The sequence below is a fragment of the Oncorhynchus keta genome, unplaced genomic scaffold (genome assembly GCF_023373465.1).
Source record: "Oncorhynchus keta strain PuntledgeMale-10-30-2019 unplaced genomic scaffold, Oket_V2 Un_scaffold_7763_pilon_pilon, whole genome shotgun sequence".
NCBI classification, from domain to species: Eukaryota; Metazoa; Chordata; class Actinopteri; order Salmoniformes; family Salmonidae; genus Oncorhynchus; species Oncorhynchus keta.
The window spans coordinates 561541-582500 of NW_026290998.1; the positions used below are offsets into that span (position 1 = coordinate 561541).

General features: G+C 51.1%; 1 protein-coding gene across 1 annotated transcript in view; it reads left to right on the forward strand.

Annotated features, from left to right (window-relative positions):
* Positions 1 to 20960, forward strand: part of LOC118381722 (uncharacterized) — a gene marked incomplete at its 3' end in the record, with an annotated part of 35644 nt that overhangs the window by 4041 nt on the left and 10643 nt on the right. The window contains exon 2 of the mRNA XM_052517395.1: positions 10527 to 10669. Coding sequence (XP_052373355.1) covers positions 10527 to 10669 — 143 coding nt within the window. The remainder of the gene's footprint in view (positions 1 to 10526; positions 10670 to 20960) is intronic.

Below are 20960 nucleotides of genomic sequence, written 5' to 3' on the forward strand. Positions count from 1 at the left end.
CTAGATGACTAGATGACTAGATGACTGGATGGCTGGGTGACTAGATGACTAGATGACTAGATGACTGGATGGCTGGATGACTAGATGACTGGATGGATGGATGACTAGATGACTAGATGACTAGATGACTAGATGACTGGATGGCTGGATGACTAGATGGCTGGATGACTAGATGACTGGATGACTGGATGACTGGATGGCTGGATGACTGGATGACTAGATGACTAGATGACTGGATGACTGGATGGCTGGATGGCTGGATGGCTGGATGACTGGATGGATGGATGACTGGATGGATGGATGACTGGATGGCTGGATGACTAGATGGCTGGATGACTAGATGACTAGATGACTAGATGACTAGATGACTGGATGGCTGGATGACTGGATGGCTGGATGACTAGATGACTAGATGACTAGATGACTGGATGGCTGGATGGCTGGATGGCTGGATGACTGGATGGATGGATGACTGGATGGATGGATGACTGGATGGATGGATGACTGGATGGCTGGATGACTAGATGGCTGGATGACTAGATGACTGGATGACTGGATGACTGGATGGCTGGATGACTGGATGACTAGATGACTAGATGACTAGATGACTGGATGGCTGGATGGCTGGATGACTGGATGGATGGATGACTGGATGGATGGATGACTGGATGGATGGATGACTGGATGGCTGGATGACTAGATGGCTGGATGACTAGATGACTAGATGACTAGATGACTAGATGACTGGATGGCTGGATGACTGGATGACTAGATGACTAGATGACTGGATGGATGGATGACTGGATGGATGGATGGCTGGATGACTAGATGGCTGGATGGCTGGATGACTAGATGGCTGGATGGCTGGATGACTAGATGGCTGGATGGATGGATGACTAGATGACTAGATGACTAGATGACTAGATGACTGGATGGCTGGATGACTAGATGGCTGGATGGCTGGATGACTGGATGGATGGATGGCTGGATGACTAGATGGCTGGATGGCTGGATGACTGGATGGATGGATGGATGGATGGATGGATGGATGACTGGATGGCTAGATGACTGGATGACTGGATGACTAGATGACTAGATGGCTGGATGACTGGATGACTGGATGACTAGATGGCTGGATGACTGGATGACTGGATGGCTAGATGACTGGATGGCTAGATGACACCAGTCTGGATGACTGGATGACTAGATGACACCAGTCTGGATGACTAGATGGCTGGATGGCTGGATGACTAGATGGCTGGATGGCTGGATGACTGGATGACTGGATGGCTAGATGACTGGATGGCTAGATGACTGGATGACTGGATGACTAGATGACTAGATGGCTGGATGACTGGATGACTGGATGACTAGATGGCTGGATGACTGGATGACTGGATGGCTAGATGACTGGATGGCTAGATGACTGGATGACTGGATGACTGGATGACTAGATGGATGGATGACTGGATGACTGGATGACTAGATGACTGGATGACTAGATGACTAGATGACACCAGTCTGGATGACTAGATGGCTGGATGGCTGGATGACTAGATGGCTGGATGACTGGATGACTGGATGACTAGATGACACCAGTCTGGAGGCTTAGATGACTAGATGACTGGATGACTGGATGACTGGATGGCTGGATGGATGGATGACTGGATGACTGGATGGATGGATGACTAGATGACTGGATGACTGGATGGATGGATGACTGGATGACTAGATGACTAGATGACTAGATGACACCAGTCTGGATGACTAGATGGCTGGATGGCTGGATGACTAGATGGCTGGATGACTGGATGACTGGATGACTGGATGACTGGATGACACCAGTCTGGAGGCCTAGATGACTAGATGACTGGATGACTGGATGACTGGATGGCTGGATGGATGGATGACTAGATGACTGGATGGCTGGATGACCGGATGGATGGATGACTAGAAGACTGGATGGATGGATGACTGGATGACTGGATGACTGGATGGATGGATGACTAGATGACTGGATGGATGGATGACTAGATGACTGGATGGCTGGATGACCGGATGGATGGATGACTAGAAGACTGGATGGATGGATGGATGACTGGATGACTGGATGGATGGATGACTGGATGACTGGATGGATGGATGACTAGATGACTGGATGGCTGGATGACCGGATGGATGGATGACTGGATAACTGGATGGATGGATGACTAGATGACTGGATGACTGGATGACTGGATGGATGACTGGATGACTGGATGGATGGATGACTAGATGACTAGAAGACTGGATGGATGGATGACTGGATGACTGGATGACTGGATGACTGGATGGATGGATGACTGGATGACTGGATGGATGGATGACTGGATGGATGGATGACTGGATGACTGGATGGATGGATGACTAGATGACTGGATGACTGGATGACTGGATGGATGGATGACTGGATGACTGGATGGATGGATGACTAGATGACTAGAAGACTGGATGGATGGATGACTGGATGACTGGATGGATGGATGACTAGATGACTGGATGGCTGGATGGATGGATGACTAGATGACTGGATGACTGGATGGATGGATGACTGGATGACTGGATGGATGGATGACTAGATGACTAGAAGACTGGATGACTAGATGACCGGATGGCTGGATGACTAGAAGACTGGATGGATGGATGGCTGGATGGCTGGATGACTGGATGACTGGATGACTGGATGGCTGGATGACTGGATGACTGGGTGACTGGATGGCTGGATGACTGGATGACTGGATGACTGGATGGCTGGATAACTGGGTGTAGGTGTAATAGGTGGCAGTGAAGTCAGGCGCAGGAGAGTCAAATGGAGTGTAAATATGGAGTCTTTTAATAAAGTTCCAAGAGTATGCTCCATAACAATAAATGTACAAACAAACAAAACATGGGTACGAGGACCCGACGCGCACCTATACAAACAATAACACTACACTGACAACAAATCAATCTCTGACAAAGACATGAGGAAACAGAGGGTTAAATACACAACAGGTAATGAATGGGATAGAAAACAGGTGTGTGGGAAGACAAGACAAAACCAATGGAAAATGAAAAAAAGGATCAATGATGGCTAGAAGACCCGTGACGTCGAACGCCGAGCACCGCCCGAACAAGGAGAGGCAACGACTTTGGCAGAAGTCGTGACAGTACCCCCCCTGACGCGCGGCTCCAGCTGCGGCGAGGTGCAGGCGTCCGGATGGAGACGGTGGAATTCTGATAACATGGAAGGATCTAACACGTCCTCCACCGGGAACCCAGCATCTCTCCTCCGGCCCGTACCCCTCCCAGTCCATGAGGTACTGAAGGCCCCTCGCCCGACGCCTCGAATCCAAAATGGATCGAACAGAGTACGCCGGAACCCCCTCGATGTCTAGAGGAGGCGGAGGAACATCACGCACTTCAGCCTCCTGGAGCGGGCCAGCCACCATCGGCCTGAGGAGAGACACATGGAACGAGGATTAATACGGTAGAGTGGGTTCACTCTCCTCAGGACTTTAAATGGCCCCACAAACCGCGGACCCAGCTTCCGGCAGAGCAGGCGAAGGGGCAGGTTTCGGGTCGAGAGCCAGACCCTGTCCCCTGGGTGCGAACACTGGGGCCTCACTGCGGCGACGGTCTGCGGCAATTTTCTGGCGCCTTATGGCACGCTGAAGGTGGACGTGGGCTGCCTCCCAGGTTTCCTCAGCGTGCGAAACCAATTGTCCCGCAAGGGCCTCGGTCTGGCTCTGATGCCAAGGAGCCAGAACCGGCTGATACCCTAATACACATTGAAAGGGAGTAAGGTTAGTGGAGGAGTGACGTAGCGAGTTCTGAGCCATCTCTGCCCAGGGCACGAACTTCGCCCACTCCCCCGGCCGATCCTGGCAATAAGACCGCAGAAACCTACCCACATCCTGGTTAACTCTCTCCACCTGCCCATTACTCTCGGGGTGAAAACATTTACATTTACATTTACATTTACATTTTTACATTTAAGTCATTTAGCAGACGCTCTTATCCAGAGCGACTTACAAATTGGTGCATACACCTTATGACAACCAGTGGAACAGCCACTTGCATCTAAATCTTGTTGGGGGAAGGGGGGTGAGAAGGATTACTTACCCTTACTTACCCTATCCTAGGTATTCCTTGAAGAGGTGGGGTTTCAGGTGTCTCCGGAAGGTGGTGATTGACTCCGCTGTCCTGGCGTCGTGAGGGAGTTTGTTCCACCATTGGGGGCCAGAGCAGCGAACAGTTTTGACTGGGCTGAGCGGGAACTGTACTTCCTCAGTGGTAGGGAGGCGAGCAGGCCAGAGGTGGATGAACGCAGTGCCCTTGTTTGGGTGTAGGGCCTGATCAGAGCCTGGAGGTACTGAGGTGCCGTTCCCCTCACAGCTCCGTAGGCGAGCACCATGGTCTTGTAGCGGATGCGAGCTTCAACTGGAAGCCAGTGGAGAGAGCGGAGGAGCGGGGTGACGTGAGAGAACTTGGGAAGGTTGAACACCAGACGGGCTGCGGCGTTCTGGATGAGTTGTAGGGGTTTAATGGCACAGGCAGGGAGCCCAGCCAACAGCGAGTTGCAGTAATCAAGACGGGAGATGACAAGTGCCTGGATTAGGACCTGCGCCGCTTCCTGTGTGAGGCAGGGTCGTACTCTGCGGATGTTGTAGAGCATGAACCTACAGGAACGGGACACCGCCTTGATGTTAGTTGAGAACGTCAGGGTGTTGTCCAGGATCACGCCAAGGTTCTTAGCGCTCTGGGAGGAGGACACAATGGAGTTGTCAACCGTGATGGCGAGATCATGGAACGGGCAGTCCTTCCCGGGAGGAAGAGGAGCTCCGTCTTGCTGAGGTTCAGCTTGAGGTGGTGATCCGTCATCCACACTGATATGTCTGCCAGACATGCAGAGATGCGATTCGCCACCTGGTCATCAGAAGGGGGAAAGGAGAAGATTAATTGTGTGTCGTCTGCATAGCAATGATAGGAGAGACCATGTGAGGTTATGACAGAGCCAAGTGACTTGGTGTATAGCGAGAATAAGAGAGGGCCTAGAACAGAGCCCTGGGGGACACCAGTGGTGAGAGCGCGTGGTGAGGAGACAGATTCTCGCCACGCCACCTGGTAGGAGCGACCTGTCAGGTAGGACGCAATCCAAGCGTGGGCCGCGCCGGAGATGCCCAACTCGGAGAGGGTGGAGAGGAGGATCTGATGGTTCACAGTATCGAAGGCAGCCGATAGGTCTAGAAGGATGAGAGCAGAGGAGAGAGAGTTAGCTTTAGCAGTGCGGAGCGCCTCCGTGATACAGAGAAGAGCAGTCTCAGTTGAATGACTAGTCTTGAAACCTGACTGATTTGGATCAAGAAGGTCATTCTGAGAGAGATAGCGGTAGAGCTGGCCAAGGACGGCACGCTCAAGAGTTTTGGAGAGAAAAGAGAGAAGGGATACTGGTCTGTAGTTGTTGACATCGGAGGGATCGAGTGTAGGTTTTTTCAGAAGGGGTGCAACTCTCGCTCTCTTGAAGACGGGAGGGACGTAGCCAGCGGTCAGGGATGAGTTGATGAGCGAGGTAAGGTAAGGGAGAAGGTCTCCGGAAATGGTCTGGAGAAGAGAGGAGGGGATAGGGTCAAGCGGGCAGGTTGTTGGGCGGCCGGCCGTCACAAGACGCGAGATTTCATCTGGAGAGAGAGGGAGAAAGAGGTCAGAGCATAGGGTAGGGCAGTGTGAGCAGAACCAGCGGTGTCGTTTGACTTAGCAAACGAGGATCGGATGTCATCGACCTTCTTTTCAAAATGGTTGACGAAGTCATCTGCAGAGAGGGAGGAGGGAGGGGGGGGAGGATTCAGGAGGGAGGAGAAGGTGGCAAAGAGCTTCCTAGGGTTAGAGGCAGATGCTTGGAATTTAGAATGGTAGAAAGTGGCTTTAGCAGCAGAGACAGAGGAGGAAAATGTAGAGAGGAGGGAGTGAAAGGATGCCAGGTCCGCAGGGAGGCGAGTTTTCCTCCATTTCCGCTCGGCTGCCCGGAGCCCTGGGCAGCCGTTAACCTGAGGTAAGACTAACCGAGATCCCCAGACGCTCCATGAACGCCTTCCAGACCCTTGATGTGAACTGGGGACCCCGATCGGACACTATATCCTCAGGCACCCCATAGTGCCGGAAAACGTGTGTAAACAGGGCCTCTGCAGTTTGTAAGGCCATAGGGAGACCGGGCAAAGGGAGGAGACGACAGGACTTTGAAAACCGATCCACAACGACCAGGATCGTGGTGTAACCCTGTGAAGGTGGACGATCAGTCAAAAATCCACCGACAGGTGCGACCATGGCCGTTGAGGAACGGGTAGAGGTTGTAGCTTACCTCTGGGCAGGTGTCTAGGAGCCTTGCACTGGGCGCACACCGAACAGGAAGAAACATAAATCCTCACATCCTTAGCTAAAGTGGGCCACCAGTACCTTCCTTCAAGACAGCGCATCGTCCGACCTATCCCAGGATGACCAGAGGAGGGTGACGTGTGAGCCCAATATTTCAATCGGTCGCGGACAGCAGACGGAACGTACAGACGACCAGCTGGACACTCAGGGGAGAAGGCTCTGCCCGCTCAATGTCCGCGTCCAGCTCCCACCTCCGGCGCCACCAGACACGAAGCTGGGAGTATGGGAGTGGGATCCATGGACCGCTCCTCTGTGTCATACAGCCGAGACAATGCGTCTGCCTTAACGTTCTGGGAGCCTGGTCTGTAAGAAAGAGTAAACACAAAACGAGTGAAAAACATGGCCCACCTTGCCTGGCGAGGATTCAATCTCTTCGCCTGCCGGATGTACTCCAGATTGCGGTGGTCAGTCCAGATGAGAAAAGGGTGGTTAGCCCCCTCAAGCCAATGCCTCCACACCTTCAAGGCTTCTACGACAGCTAACAGCTCTCGGTTCCCCACATCATAGTTTCGCTCCGCTGGGCTGAGCTTCTTCGAAAAGAAAGCACAGGGGCGAAGCTTCAGTGGCGTACCCGAACGCTGAGAGAGCACTGCTCCTATCCCAGCTTCGGATGCGTCCACCTCCACTATGAATGGCAAAGAGGGATCCGGATGAGCCAGCACAGGCACCGAGGTAAACAGAGTCGTCAGGTGCTCAAAAGCCCTGTTTGCCTCAGCCGACCACTGCAAGCGCACCGGGCCCCCTGTAGCAGCGAGGTAATGGGAGCTGCCACCTGACCAAAACCCCGGATAAACTTCCGGTAGTAATTGGAAAACCCAAAAAACGCTGCACCTCCTTTACCGTGGTTGGAGTCGGCCAATTACGCACGGCTGTAATGCGGTCGCTCTCCATCTCCACTCCTGAAGTTGAAATCCGATGCCCTAGGAAGGAGATGGATTGTTGGAAAAACAAGCATTTCTCAGCCTTGACATATAGATCATGCTCCAACAGGCGACCAAGCACCCTGCGCACCAGGGACACATGCTCGGCGCGTGTAGCAGAGTATATCAGAATATCATCGATATACACCACTACACCCTGCAGGTCCCTGAAGATCTCATCTACAAATGATTGGAAAACTGATGGAGCATTCATCAACCCATATGGCATGACCAGGTACTCATAACGACCTGAGGTAGTGCTAAATGCCGTCTTCCACTCATCACCCTTCTTAATACGCACCAGATTGTACGCACTCCTGAGATCCAATTTTGTGAAAAACGTGCCCCGTGCATTAACTCAATAACCGTATTGATCAGAGGTAGCGGGTAGCTATATTTCACTGTGATTTTATTAAGACCTCGATAATCAATGCACGGGCGTAAACCGCCATCCTTTTTCTTCACAAAAAAGAAACTCGAGGAGACGGGTGAAATGGATGGCTGAATGAACCCCTGATGCAGGGATTCAGAGACATTAGTCTCCATAGCCTCAGTCTCCGCTTGCGACAGGGGATACACGTGACTCTTGGGATATGCAGCGTCTACCAGGAGATCTATCGCACAATCCCCCGTCGATGGGGTGGTAATTGAGTCGCCTTCTTTTTACAGAAGGCGAGAGCCAAATCGGCATATTCGGGGGAATGCGCACGGTGGAGACCTGGTCTGGACTTTTCACAGTAGTAGCACCAACGGAAACCCCTAAACACCTACCTGAGCATTCTCGCGACCACCCCGTGAGAGCCCTCTGTGGCCAAGAAACAGTGGGGTTATGACAAACTAACCAGGGTAGGCCTAGCACCACAGAATACGCAGGAGAATCAATAAGGAAAAGACTAATCTTCTCCTTGTGACCCTCCTGCGTTATCATACACAAAGGTGCGGTGACCTCCCTGATAAACCCTGACCCTAATGGTCGACTATCTAAGGCATGAATAGGGATAGGCATATCCACAGGAACAATAGGGATCCCTAAACTATGAGCTAGACTTTTATTAATGAAATTCCCAGCCGCACCTGAATCTACTAGTGCCTTATACTGGGAATGCAGTAAAAAAATCAGGAAAAGAGACAGAGACAAACATAGTGCAGCAGATGAGAATGGTGCCTACTCACCTGGGGTGACGCCAGAATGCCCTGCCTCCCCTCTCTATTCCCAGAGGAACCAACCCGGCACTGACCAGCAGTGTGCCCTCTGCGACCATGAATGGTGCTCGAGCGGGAACCCCCTCCGGTCTCCCTGCGCACCATCTCTCCCAATTCCATAGGTTCGGGAGAGAGGGTGCGGGAGGATGGAACAACCAGACCCCGATCTAGACGTCCACGAGTAGCCAGCATGTTGTCCAGCTTGATGGACATGTCCACCAGCTGGTCGAAGGTGAGGGTGGTGTCTCTACAGGCCAGCTCCCGACGGACGTCCTTGCGTAAACTACAACGGTAACGGTCGGTCAGGGCTCTGTCGCTCCATCCAGCGCCGGCAGCCAAGGTCCTAAACTCCAAAGCAAAATCCTGTGCACTCCTCGTCTCCTGCCTCAGATGATAGAGAAGCTCACCCGCTGCTTTGCCTTCAGGTGGGTGATCGAATACTATCCGGAACTGGCAGGTGAACTCCTCAAAATGGTCCAACGCCGCATCCTCCCTACTACACACAGCGCTGGCCCATTCCAGGGCTTTCCCGGTGAGGCATGAGACGAGGGCGTAACTCTTCTCACGGTCAGATGGTACTGGGAGGCCGTGGCTAGATATAAGTTTAGCTTGAGGAGGAAACCCTGGTAGCCGGCAGTATCTCCGTTGTATCCCGTGGGTAGGGATAAATGGATCCTCGATTCCGGAGAGGAACAAACGTTCACGGGAGATTCCGGTTGTGGTGGTGGTGGCGCTGGAGAAACTCCCGGCTCTCCCAGCGATCCATTTTCTGGACAATGTGCTCCATGACGGAGCTGATACAGTCAAGCTCCCTCGCTTGTTCCTGAACGCGTTCCTCCAGGTCCATGGGTATAGTGTCTTCTCCTGCTGACTTCATATATATTGGTCAGAGATTCTGTCATGCATAGGTGTAATAGGTGGCAGGGAAGTCAGGCGCAGGAGAGTCAAATGGAGTGTAAATATGGAGTCTTTTAATAAAGTTCCAAGAGTATGCGCCATAACAATAAATGATGGCTGGATGACTGGATGACTAGATGACTAGATGGCTGGATGACTAGATGGCTGGATGACTAGATGACTGGATGACTAGATGGCTGGATGACTAGATGGCTGGATGACTGGTTGGCTGGATGACGGGATGACTGGATGGATGACTGGATGGATGACTGGATGGATGGCTGGATGACTGGATGGATGGTTGGATGACTGGATGACTGGATGGATGGTTGGATGGCTGGATGACTGGATGGGGTACAGGGATAAGAAGAGAATGTGATAAGTAGAGCAAAAGCAGGATGAGTTGGAGGGATTGAAAGAAAGTGTGAAAGAGAGTGAAGTAGAGAGAGTGAAGGAGAGAGAGCGTGAGAGAGAGAAGGAGAGAGAGAGTGAAGGAGAGAAGGAGAGAGAGAGTGAAGGAGAGAAGGAGAGAGAGAGTGAAGGAGAGAAGGAGAGAGAGAGTGAAGAAGAGAAGGAGAGAGAGAGTGAAGGAGAGAAGGAGAGAGAGAGTGAAGGAGAGAGAAAAATAGAGAGAGTGAAGGAGAGTGAAGGAGAGAAGGAGAGAGGGAGGGAAGGAGAGAAGAGAGAGAGAGTGAAGGAGAGAGAAAAATAGAGAGAGTGAAGGAGAGGGAAGGAGAGAAGGAGAGAGAGAGTGAAGGAGAGAGAGAGTGAAGGAGAGAGAGAGTGAAGGAGAGAGGGAGAGAGAGAGTGAAGGAGAGAGAGAGTGAAGGAGAGAGAGAGTGAAGAGAGAAGGAGAGATAGAGTGAAGGAGAGAAGGAGAGAGAGAGTGAAGGAGAGAAGGAGAGATAGAGTGAAGGAGAGAAGGAGAGAGAGAGTGAATGAGAGAGAAAAAGAGAGAGAGTGAAGGAGAGAAGGAGAGAGTGAGAGAAGGGAGGAGAAGTGATGATGTGTCCTCTTGTGATGTAGTGAGTCATGGTGGCAACCCTGTAACTGCAGCAACCCCGTTGCCATGGCGTGCCCCCTGGACATTCCGCTGGATGACCTTTTAAAGAATTACAACGTCAGAGTGAGGGCGGAGCTGGAAGAGCAGGCGTCAGAATGGACATACCTGGAGCACACAGTACAGCCCTACTCAAACAGTAAGACACAGTACAGCCCTACACAGTACAGCCCTACTCAGACAGTAAGACACAGTACAGCCCTACTCAGACAGTGAGACACAGTACAGCCCTACTCAGACAGTGAGACACAGTACAGCCCTACTCAGACAGTAAGACACAGTACAGTCCTACTCAGTACAGCCCTACTCAGACAGTGAGACACAGTACAGCCCTACTCAGACAGTAAGACACAGTACAGCCCTACACAGTACAGCCCTACTCAGACAGTAAGACACAGTACAGCCCTACTCAGACAGTGAGACACAGTACAGCCCTACTCAGACAGTGAGACACAGTACAGCCCTACACAGTACAGCCCTACTCAGTACAGCCCTACTCAGACAGTGAGACACAGTACAGCCCTACTCAGACAGTGAGACACAGTACAGCCCTACTCAGACAGTAAGACACAGTACAGCCCTACTCAGACAGTAACACACAGTACAGCCCTACTCAGACAGTGAGACACAGTACAGCCCTACTCAGACAGTGAGACACAGTACAGCCCTACTCAGACAGTGAGACACAGTACAGCCCTACTCAGACAGTAAGACACAGTACAGCCCTACTCAGACAGTAACACACAGTACAGCCCTACTCAGACAGTAAGACACAGTACAGCCCTACTCAGACAGTAACACACAGTACAGCCCTACTCAGACAGTAACACACAGTACAGCCCTACTCAGACAGTAACACACAGTACAGCCCTACACAGTACAGCCCTACTCAGACAGTGAGACACAGTACAGCCCTACTCAGACAGTGAGACACAGTACAGCCCTACTCAGACAGTAAGACACAGTACAGCCCTACTCAGACAGTAAGACACAGTACAGCCCTACTCAGACAGTGAGACACAGTACAGCCCTACTCAGACAGTAAGACACAGTACAGCCCTACTCAGACAGTAAGACACAGTACAGCCCTACTCAGACAGTAACACACAGTACAGCCCTACACAGTACAGCCCTACTCAGACAGTGAGACACAGTACAGCCCTACTCAGACAGTGAGACACAGTACAGCCCTACTCAGACAGTAAGACACAGTACAGCCCTACTCAGACAGTAAGACACAGTACAGCCCTACTCAGACAGTGAGACACAGTACAGCCCTACTCAGACAGTAAGACACAGTACAGCCCTACTCAGACAGTAACACACAGTACAGCCCTACTCAGACAGTAAGACACAGTACAGCCCTACTCAGACAGTAACACACAGTACAGCCCTACTCAGACAGTAACACACAGTACAGCCCTACTCAGACAGTAAGACACAGTACAGCCCTACTCAGACAGTGAGACACAGTACAGCCCTACTCAGACAGTGAGACACAGTACAGCCCTACTCAGACAGTGAGACACAGTACAGCCCTACTCAGACAGTGAGACACAGTACAGCCCTACTCAGACAGTAAGACACAGTACAGCCCTACTCAGACAGTGAGACACAGTACAGCCATACTCAGACAGTGAGACACAGTACAGCCCTACTCAGACAGTAAGACACAGTACAGCCCTACTCAGACAGTAACACACAGTACAGCCCTACTCAGACAGTGAGACTCAGTACAGCCCTACTCAGACAGTAAGACACAGTACAGCCCTACTCAGACAGTAAGACACAGTACAGCCCTACTCAGACAGTGAGACACAGTACAGCCCTACTCAGACAGTAAGACACAGTACAGCCCTACTCAGACAGTAAGACACAGTACAGCCCTACTCAGACAGTAACACACAGTACAGCCCTACTCAGACAGTAACACACAGTACAGTCCTACTCAGTACAGCCCTACTCAGACAGTAACACACAGTACAGTCCTACTCAGTACAGCCCTACTCAGACAGTAACACACAGTACAGCCCTACTCAGACAGTAACCCACAGTACAGCCCTACTCAGACAGTAACACACAGTACAGTCCTACTCAGTACAGCCCTACTCAGACAGTGAGACACAGTACAGCCCTACTCAGACAGTAAGACACAGTACAGCCCTACTCAGACAGTGAGACACAGTACAGCCCTACTCAGTACAGCCCTACTCAGACAGTAAGACACAGTACAGCCCTACTCAGACAGTGAGACACAGTACAGCCCTACTCAGTACAGCCCTACTCAGACAGTGAGACACAGTACAGCCCTACTCAGTACAGCCCTACTCAGACAGTAAGACACAGTACAGCCCTACTCAGTACAGCCCTACTCAGACAGTGAGACACAGTACAGCCCTACTCAGACAGTGAGACACAGTACAGCCCTACTCAGACAGTGAGACACAGTACAGCCCTACTCAGACAGTAAGACACAGTACAGCCCTACTCAGACAGTGAGACACAGTACAGCCCTACTCAGTACAGCCCTACTCAGACAGTAAGACACAGTACAGCCCTACTCAGACAGTGAGACACAGTACAGCCCTACTCAGTACAGCCCTACTCAGACAGTGAGACACAGTACAGCCCTACTCAGTACAGCCCTACTCAGACAGTAAGACACAGTACAGCCCTACTCAGTACAGCCCTACTCAGACAGTGAAACACAGTACAGCCCTACTCAGACAGTGAGACACAGTACAGCCCTACTCAGACAGTGAGACACAGTACAGCCCTACTCAGACAGTAAGACACAGTACAGCCCTACACAGACAGTAAGACACAGTACAGCCCTACTCAGACAGTGAGACACAGTACAGTCCCACTCAGACAGTAAGACACAGTACAGCCCTACTCAGACAGTGAGACACAGTACAGCCCTACCCAGACAGTAAGACACAGTACAGCCCTACTCAGACAGTAAGACACAGTACAGCCCTACTCAGACAGTAAGACACAGTACAGCCCTACTCAGACAGTAAGACACAGTACAGCCCCACTCAGACAGTAAGACACAGTACAGCCCTACTCAGACAGTGAGACACAGTACAGCCCTACTCAGACAGTAAGACACAGTACAGCCCTACTCAGACAGTAAGACACAGTACAGCCCTACTCAGACAGTAACACACAGTACAGCCCTACACAGTACAGCCCTACTCAGACAGTGAGACACAGTACAGCCCTACTCAAACAGTAAGACACAGTACAGCCCTACTCAGACAGTAAGACACAGTACAGCCCTACACAGACAGTAAGACACAGTACAGCCCTACTCAGACAGTGAGACACAGTACAGCCCTACTCAGACAGTGAGACACAGTACAGCCCTACACAGACAGTAAGACACAGTACAGCCCTACACAGACAGTAAGACTCAGTACAGCCCTACTCAGACAGTGAGACACAGTACAGCCCTACTCAGACAGTGAGACACAGTACAGCCCTACTCAGTACAGCCCTACTCAGACAGTGAGACACAGTACAGCCCTACTCAGACAGTAAGACACAGTACAGGCCTACTCAGACAGTGAGACACAGTACAGCCCTACTCAGACAGTGAGACACAGTACAGCCCTACACAGTACAGCCCTACTCAGACAGTAAGACACAGTACAGCCCTACACAGTACAGCCCTACTCAGACAGTAAGACACAGTACAGCCCTACACAGTACAGCCCTACTCAGACAGTGAGACACAGTACAGCCCTACTCAGTACAGCCCTACTCAGACAGTGAGACACAGTACAGCCCTACTCAGACAGTGAGACACAGTACAGCCCTACTCAGACAGTGAGACACAGTACAGCCCTACTCAGTACAGCCCTACTCAGACAGTGAGACACAGTACAGCCCTACTCAGACAGTGAGACACAGTACAGCCCTACTCAGACAGTGAGACACAGTACAGCCCTACTCAGTACAGCCCTACTCAGACAGTGAGACACAGTACAGCCCTACTCAGACAGTGAGACACAGTACAGCCCTACTCAGACAGTGAGACACAGTACAGCCCTACTCAGACAGTGAGACACAGTACAGCCCTACTCAGACAGTGAGACACAGTACAGCCCTACTCAGACAGTAAGACACAGTACAGCCCTACTCAGACAGTGAGACACAGTACAGCCCTACTCAGACAGTGAGACACAGTACAGCCCTACTCAGACAGTGAGACACAGTACAGCCCTACTCAGACAGTGAGACACAGTACAGCCCTACTCAGACAGTAAGACACAGTACAGCCCTACTCAGACAGTGAGACACAGTACAGCCCTACACAGTACAGCCCTACTCAGACAGTGAGACACAGTACAGCCCTACACAGACAGTAACACACAGTACAGCCCTACTCAGACAGTAAGACACAGTACAGCCCTACACAGTACAGCCCTACTCAGACAGTAAGACACAGTACAGCCCTACTCAGACAGTGAGACACAGTACAGCCCTACACAGTACAGCCCTACACAGACAGTAACACACAGTACAGCCCTACACAGTACAGCCCTACTCAGACAGTGAGACACAGTACAGCCCTACTCAGACAGTAAGACACAGTACAGCCCTACTCAGACAGTAAGACACAGTACAGCCCTACTCAGTACAGCCCTACTCAGACAGTGAGACACAGTACAGCCCTACTCAGACAGTGAGACACAGTACAGCCCTACTCAGACAGTAAGACACAGTACAGCCCTACTCAGACAGTAAGACACAGTACAGCCCTACACAGTACAGCCCTACTCAGACAGTGAGACACAGTACAGCCATACTCAGACAGTGAGACACAGTACAGCCCTACTCAGACAGTAAGACACAGTACAGCCCTACTCAGACAGTAACACACAGTACAGCCCTACTCAGTACAGCCCTACTCAGACAGTAAGACACAGTACAGCCCTACTCAGACAGTAAGACACAGTACAGCCCTACTCAGACAGTGAGACACAGTACAGCCCTACTCAGACAGTAAGACACAGTACAGCCCTACTCAGACAGTAAGACACAGTACAGCCCTACTCAGACAGTAACACACAGTACAGCCCTACTCAGACAGTAACACACAGTACAGTCCTACTCAGTACAGCCCTACTCAGACAGTAACACACAGTACAGTCCTACTCAGTACAGCCCTACTCAGACAGTAACACACAGTACAGCCCTACTCAGACAGTAACACACAGTACAGCCCTACTCAGACAGTAACACACAGTACAGTCCTACTCAGTACAGCCCTACTCAGACAGTGAGACACAGTACAGCCCTACTCAGACAGTAAGACACAGTACAGCCCTACTCAGACAGTGAGACACAGTACAGCCCTACTCAGTACAGCCCTACTCAGACAGTAAGACACAGTACAGCCCTACTCAGACAGTGAGACACAGTACAGCCCTACTCAGTACAGCCCTACTCAGACAGTGAGACACAGTACAGCCCTACTCAGACAGTGAGACACAGTACAGCCCTACTCAGACAGTAAGACACAGTACAGCCCTACACAGACAGTAAGACACAGTACAGCCCTACTCAGACAGTAAGACACAGTACAGCCCTACTCAGACAGTAAGACACAGTACAGCCCTACTCAGACAGTAAGACACAGTACAGCCCTACTCAGACAGTAAGACACAGTACAGGCCTACTCAGACAGTGAGACACAGTACAGCCCTACTCAGACAGTGAGACACAGTACAGCCCTACACAGTACAGCCCTACTCAGACAGTAAGACACAGTACAGGCCTACTCAGACAGTGAGACACAGTACAGCCCTACTCAGACAGTGAGACACAGTACAGCCCTACACAGTACAGCCCTACTCAGACAGTAAGACACAGTACAGCCCTACACAGTACAGCCCTACTCAGACAGTAAGACACAGTACAGCCCTACACAGTACAGCCCTACTCAGACAGTGAGACACAGTACAGCCCTACTCAGTACAGCCCTACTCAGACAGTGAGACACAGTACAGCCCTACTCAGACAGTGAGACACAGTACAGCCCTACTCAGACAGTGAGACACAGTACAGCCCTACTCAGTACAGCCCTACTCAGACAGTGAGACACAGTACAGCCCTACTCAGACAGTGAGACACAGTACAGCCCTACTCAGACAGTGAGACACAGTACAGCCCTACTCAGTACAGCCCTACTCAGACAGTGAGACACAGTACAGCCCTACTCAGACAGTGAGACACAGTACAGCCCTACTCAGACAGTGAGACACAGTACAGCCCTACTCAGACAGTGAGACACAGTACAGCCCTACTCAGACAGTGAGACACAGTACAGCCCTACTCAGACAGTAAGACACAGTACAGCCCTACTCAGACAGTGAGACACAGTACAGCCCTACTCAGACAGTGAGACACAGTACAGCCCTACTCAGACAGTGAGACACAGTACAGCCCTACTCAGACAGTGAGACACAGTACAGCCCTACTCAGACAGTAAGACACAGTACAGCCCTACTCAGACAGTGAGACACAGTACAGCCCTACACAGTACAGCCCTACTCAGACAGTGAGACACAGTACAGCCCTACACAGACAGTAACACACAGTACAGCCCTACTCAGACAGTAAGACACAGTACAGCCCTACACAGTACAGCCCTACTCAGACAGTAAGACACAGTACAGCCCTACTCAGACAGTGAGACACAGTACAGCCCTACACAGTACAGCCCTACACAGACAGTAACACACAGTACAGCCCTACACAGTACAGCCCTACTCAGACAGTGAGACACAGTACAGCCCTACTCAGACAGTAAGACACAGTACAGCCCTACTCAGACAGTAAGACACAGTACAGCCCTACTCAGTACAGCCCTACTCAGACAGTGAGACACAGTACAGCCCTACTCAGACAGTGAGACACAGTACAGCCCTACTCAGACAGTAAGACACAGTACAGCCCTACTCAGACAGTAAGACACAGTACAGCCCTACACAGTACAGCCCTACTCAGACAGTGAGACACAGTACAGCCATACTCAGACAGTGAGACACAGTACAGCCCTACTCAGACAGTAAGACACAGTACAGCCCTACTCAGACAGTAACACACAGTACAGCCCTACTCAGTACAGCCCTACTCAGACAGTAAGACACAGTACAGCCCTACTCAGACAGTAAGACACAGTACAGCCCTACTCAGACAGTGAGACACAGTACAGCCCTACTCAGACAGTAAGACACAGTACAGCCCTACTCAGACAGTAAGACACAGTACAGCCCTACTCAGACAGTAACACACAGTACAGCCCTACTCAGACAGTAACACACAGTACAGTCCTACTCAGTACAGCCCTACTCAGACAGTAACACACAGTACAGTCCTACTCAGTACAGCCCTACTCAGACAGTAACACACAGTACAGCCCTACTCAGACAGTAACACACAGTACAGCCCTACTCAGACAGTAACACACAGTACAGTCCTACTCAGTACAGCCCTACTCAGACAGTGAGACACAGTACAGCCCTACTCAGACAGTAAGACACAGTACAGCCCTACTCAGACAGTGAGACACAGTACAGCCCTACTCAGTACAGCCCTACTCAGACAGTAAGACACAGTACAGCCCTACTCAGACAGTGAGACACAGTACAGCCCTACTCAGTACAGCCCTACTCAGACAGTGAGACACAGTACAGCCCTACTCAGACAGTGAGACACAGTACAGCCCTACTCAGACAGTAAGACACAGTACAGCCCTACACAGACAGTAAGACACAGTACAGCCCTACTCAGACAGTAAGACACAGTACAGCCCTACTCAGACAGTAAGACACAGTACAGCCCTACTCAGACAGTAAGACACAGTACAGCCCTACTCAGACAGTAAGACACAGTACAGGCCTACTCAGACAGTGAGACACAGTACAGCCCTACTCAGACAGTGAGACACAGTACAGCCCTACACAGTACAGCCCTACTCAGACAGTAAGACACAGTACAGGCCTACTCAGACAGTGAGACACAGTACAGCCCTACTCAGACAGTGAGACACAGTACAGCCCTACACAGTACAGCCCTACTCAGACAGTAAGACACAGTACAGCCCTACACAGTACAGCCCTACTCAGACAGTAAGACACAGTACAGCCCTACACAGTACAGCCCTACTCAGACAGTGAGACACAGTACAGCCCTACTCAGTACAGCCCTACTCAGACAGTGAGACACAGTACAGCCCTACTCAGACAGTGAGACACAGTACAGCCCTACTCAGACAGTGAGACACAGTACAGCCCTACTCAGTACAGCCCTACTCAGACAGTGAGACACAGTACAGCCCTACTCAGACAGTGAGACACAGTACAGCCCTACTCAGACAGTGAGACACAGTACAGCCCTACTCAGTACAGCCCTACTCAGACAGTGAGACACAGTACAGCCCTACTCAGACAGTGAGACACAGTACAGCCCTACTCAGACAGTGAGACACAGTACAGCCCTACTCAGACAGTGAGACACAGTACAGCCCTACTCAGACAGTGAGACACAGTACAGCCCTACTCAGACAGTAAGACACAGTACAGCCCTACTCAGACAGTGAGACACAGTACAGCCCTACTCAGACAGTGAGACACAGTACAGCCCTACTCAGACAGTGAGACACAGTACAGCCCTACTCAGACAGTGAGACACAGTACAGCCCTACTCAGACAGTAAGACACAGTACAGCCCTACTCAGACAGTGAGACACAGTACAGCCCTACACAGTACAGCCCTACTCAGACAGTGAGACACAGTACAGCCCTACACAGACAGTAACACACAGTACAGCCCTACTCAGACAGTAAGACACAGTACAGCCCTACACAGTACAGCCCTACTCAGACAGTAAGACACAGTACAGCCCTACTCAGACAGTGAGACACAGTACAGCCCTACACAGTACAGCCCTACACAGACAGTAACACACAGTACAGCCCTACACAGTACAGCCCTACTCAGACAGTGAGACACAGTACAGCCCTACTCAGACAGTAAGACACAGTACAGCCCTACTCAGACAGTAAGACACAGTACAGCCCTACTCAGTACAGCCCTACTCAGACAGTGAGACACAGTACAGCCCTACTCAGACAGTGAGACACAGTACAGCCCTACTCAGACAGTAAGACACAGTACAGCCCTACTCAGACAGTAAGACACAGTACAGCCCTACACAGTACAGCCCTACTCAGACAGTGAGACACAGTACAGCCATACTCAGACAGTGAGACACAGTACAGCCCTACTCAGACAGTAAGACACAGTACAGCCCTACTCAGACAGTAACACACAGTACAGCCCTACTCAGTACAGCCCTACTCAGACAGTAAGACACAGTACAGCCCTACTCAGACAGTAAGACACAGTACAGCCCTACTCAGACAGTGAGACACAGTACAGCCCTACTCAGACAGTAAGACACAGTACAGCCCTACTCAGACAGTAAGACACAGTACAGCCCTACTCAGACAGTAACACACAGTACAGCCCTACTCAGACAGTAACACACAGTACAGTCCTACTCAGTACAGCCCTACTCAGACAGTAACACACAGTACAGTCCTACTCAGTACAGCCCTACTCAGACAGTAACACACAGTACAGCCCTACTCAGACAGTAACACACAGTACAGCCCTACTCAGACAGTAACACACAGTACAGTCCTACTCAGTACAGCCCTACTCAGACAGTGAGACACAGTACAGCCCTACTCAGACAGTAAGACACAGTACAGCCCTACTCAGACAGTGAGACACAGTACAGCCCTACTCAGTACAGCCCTACTCAGACAGTAAGACACAGTACAGCCCTACTCAGACAGTGAGACACAGTACAGCCCTACTCAGTACAGCCCTACTCAGACAGTGAGACACAGTACAGCCCTACTCAGACAGTGAGACACAGTACAGCCCTACTCAGACAGTGAGACACAGTACAGCCCTACTCAGACAGTAAGACACAGTACAGCCCTACACAGACAGTAAGACACAGTACAGCCCTACTCAGACAGTAAGACACAGTACAGCCCTACTCAGACAGTAAGACACAGTACAGCCCTACTCAGACAGTAAGACACAGTACAGCCCTACTCAGACAGTTAGACACAGTACAGCCCTACACAGACAGTAAGACACAGTACAGCCCTACTCAGACAGTAAGACACAGTACAGCCCTACTCAGACAGTGAGACACAGTACAGCCCTACTCAGACAGTAAGACGCAGTACAGCCCTACTCAGACAGTAACACACAGTACAGCCCTACTCAGACAGTAAGACACAGTACAGCCCTACTCAGACAGTAAGACACAGTACAGCCCTACTCAGACAGTGAGACACAGTACAGCCCCTCTCAGACAGTAAGACACAGTACAG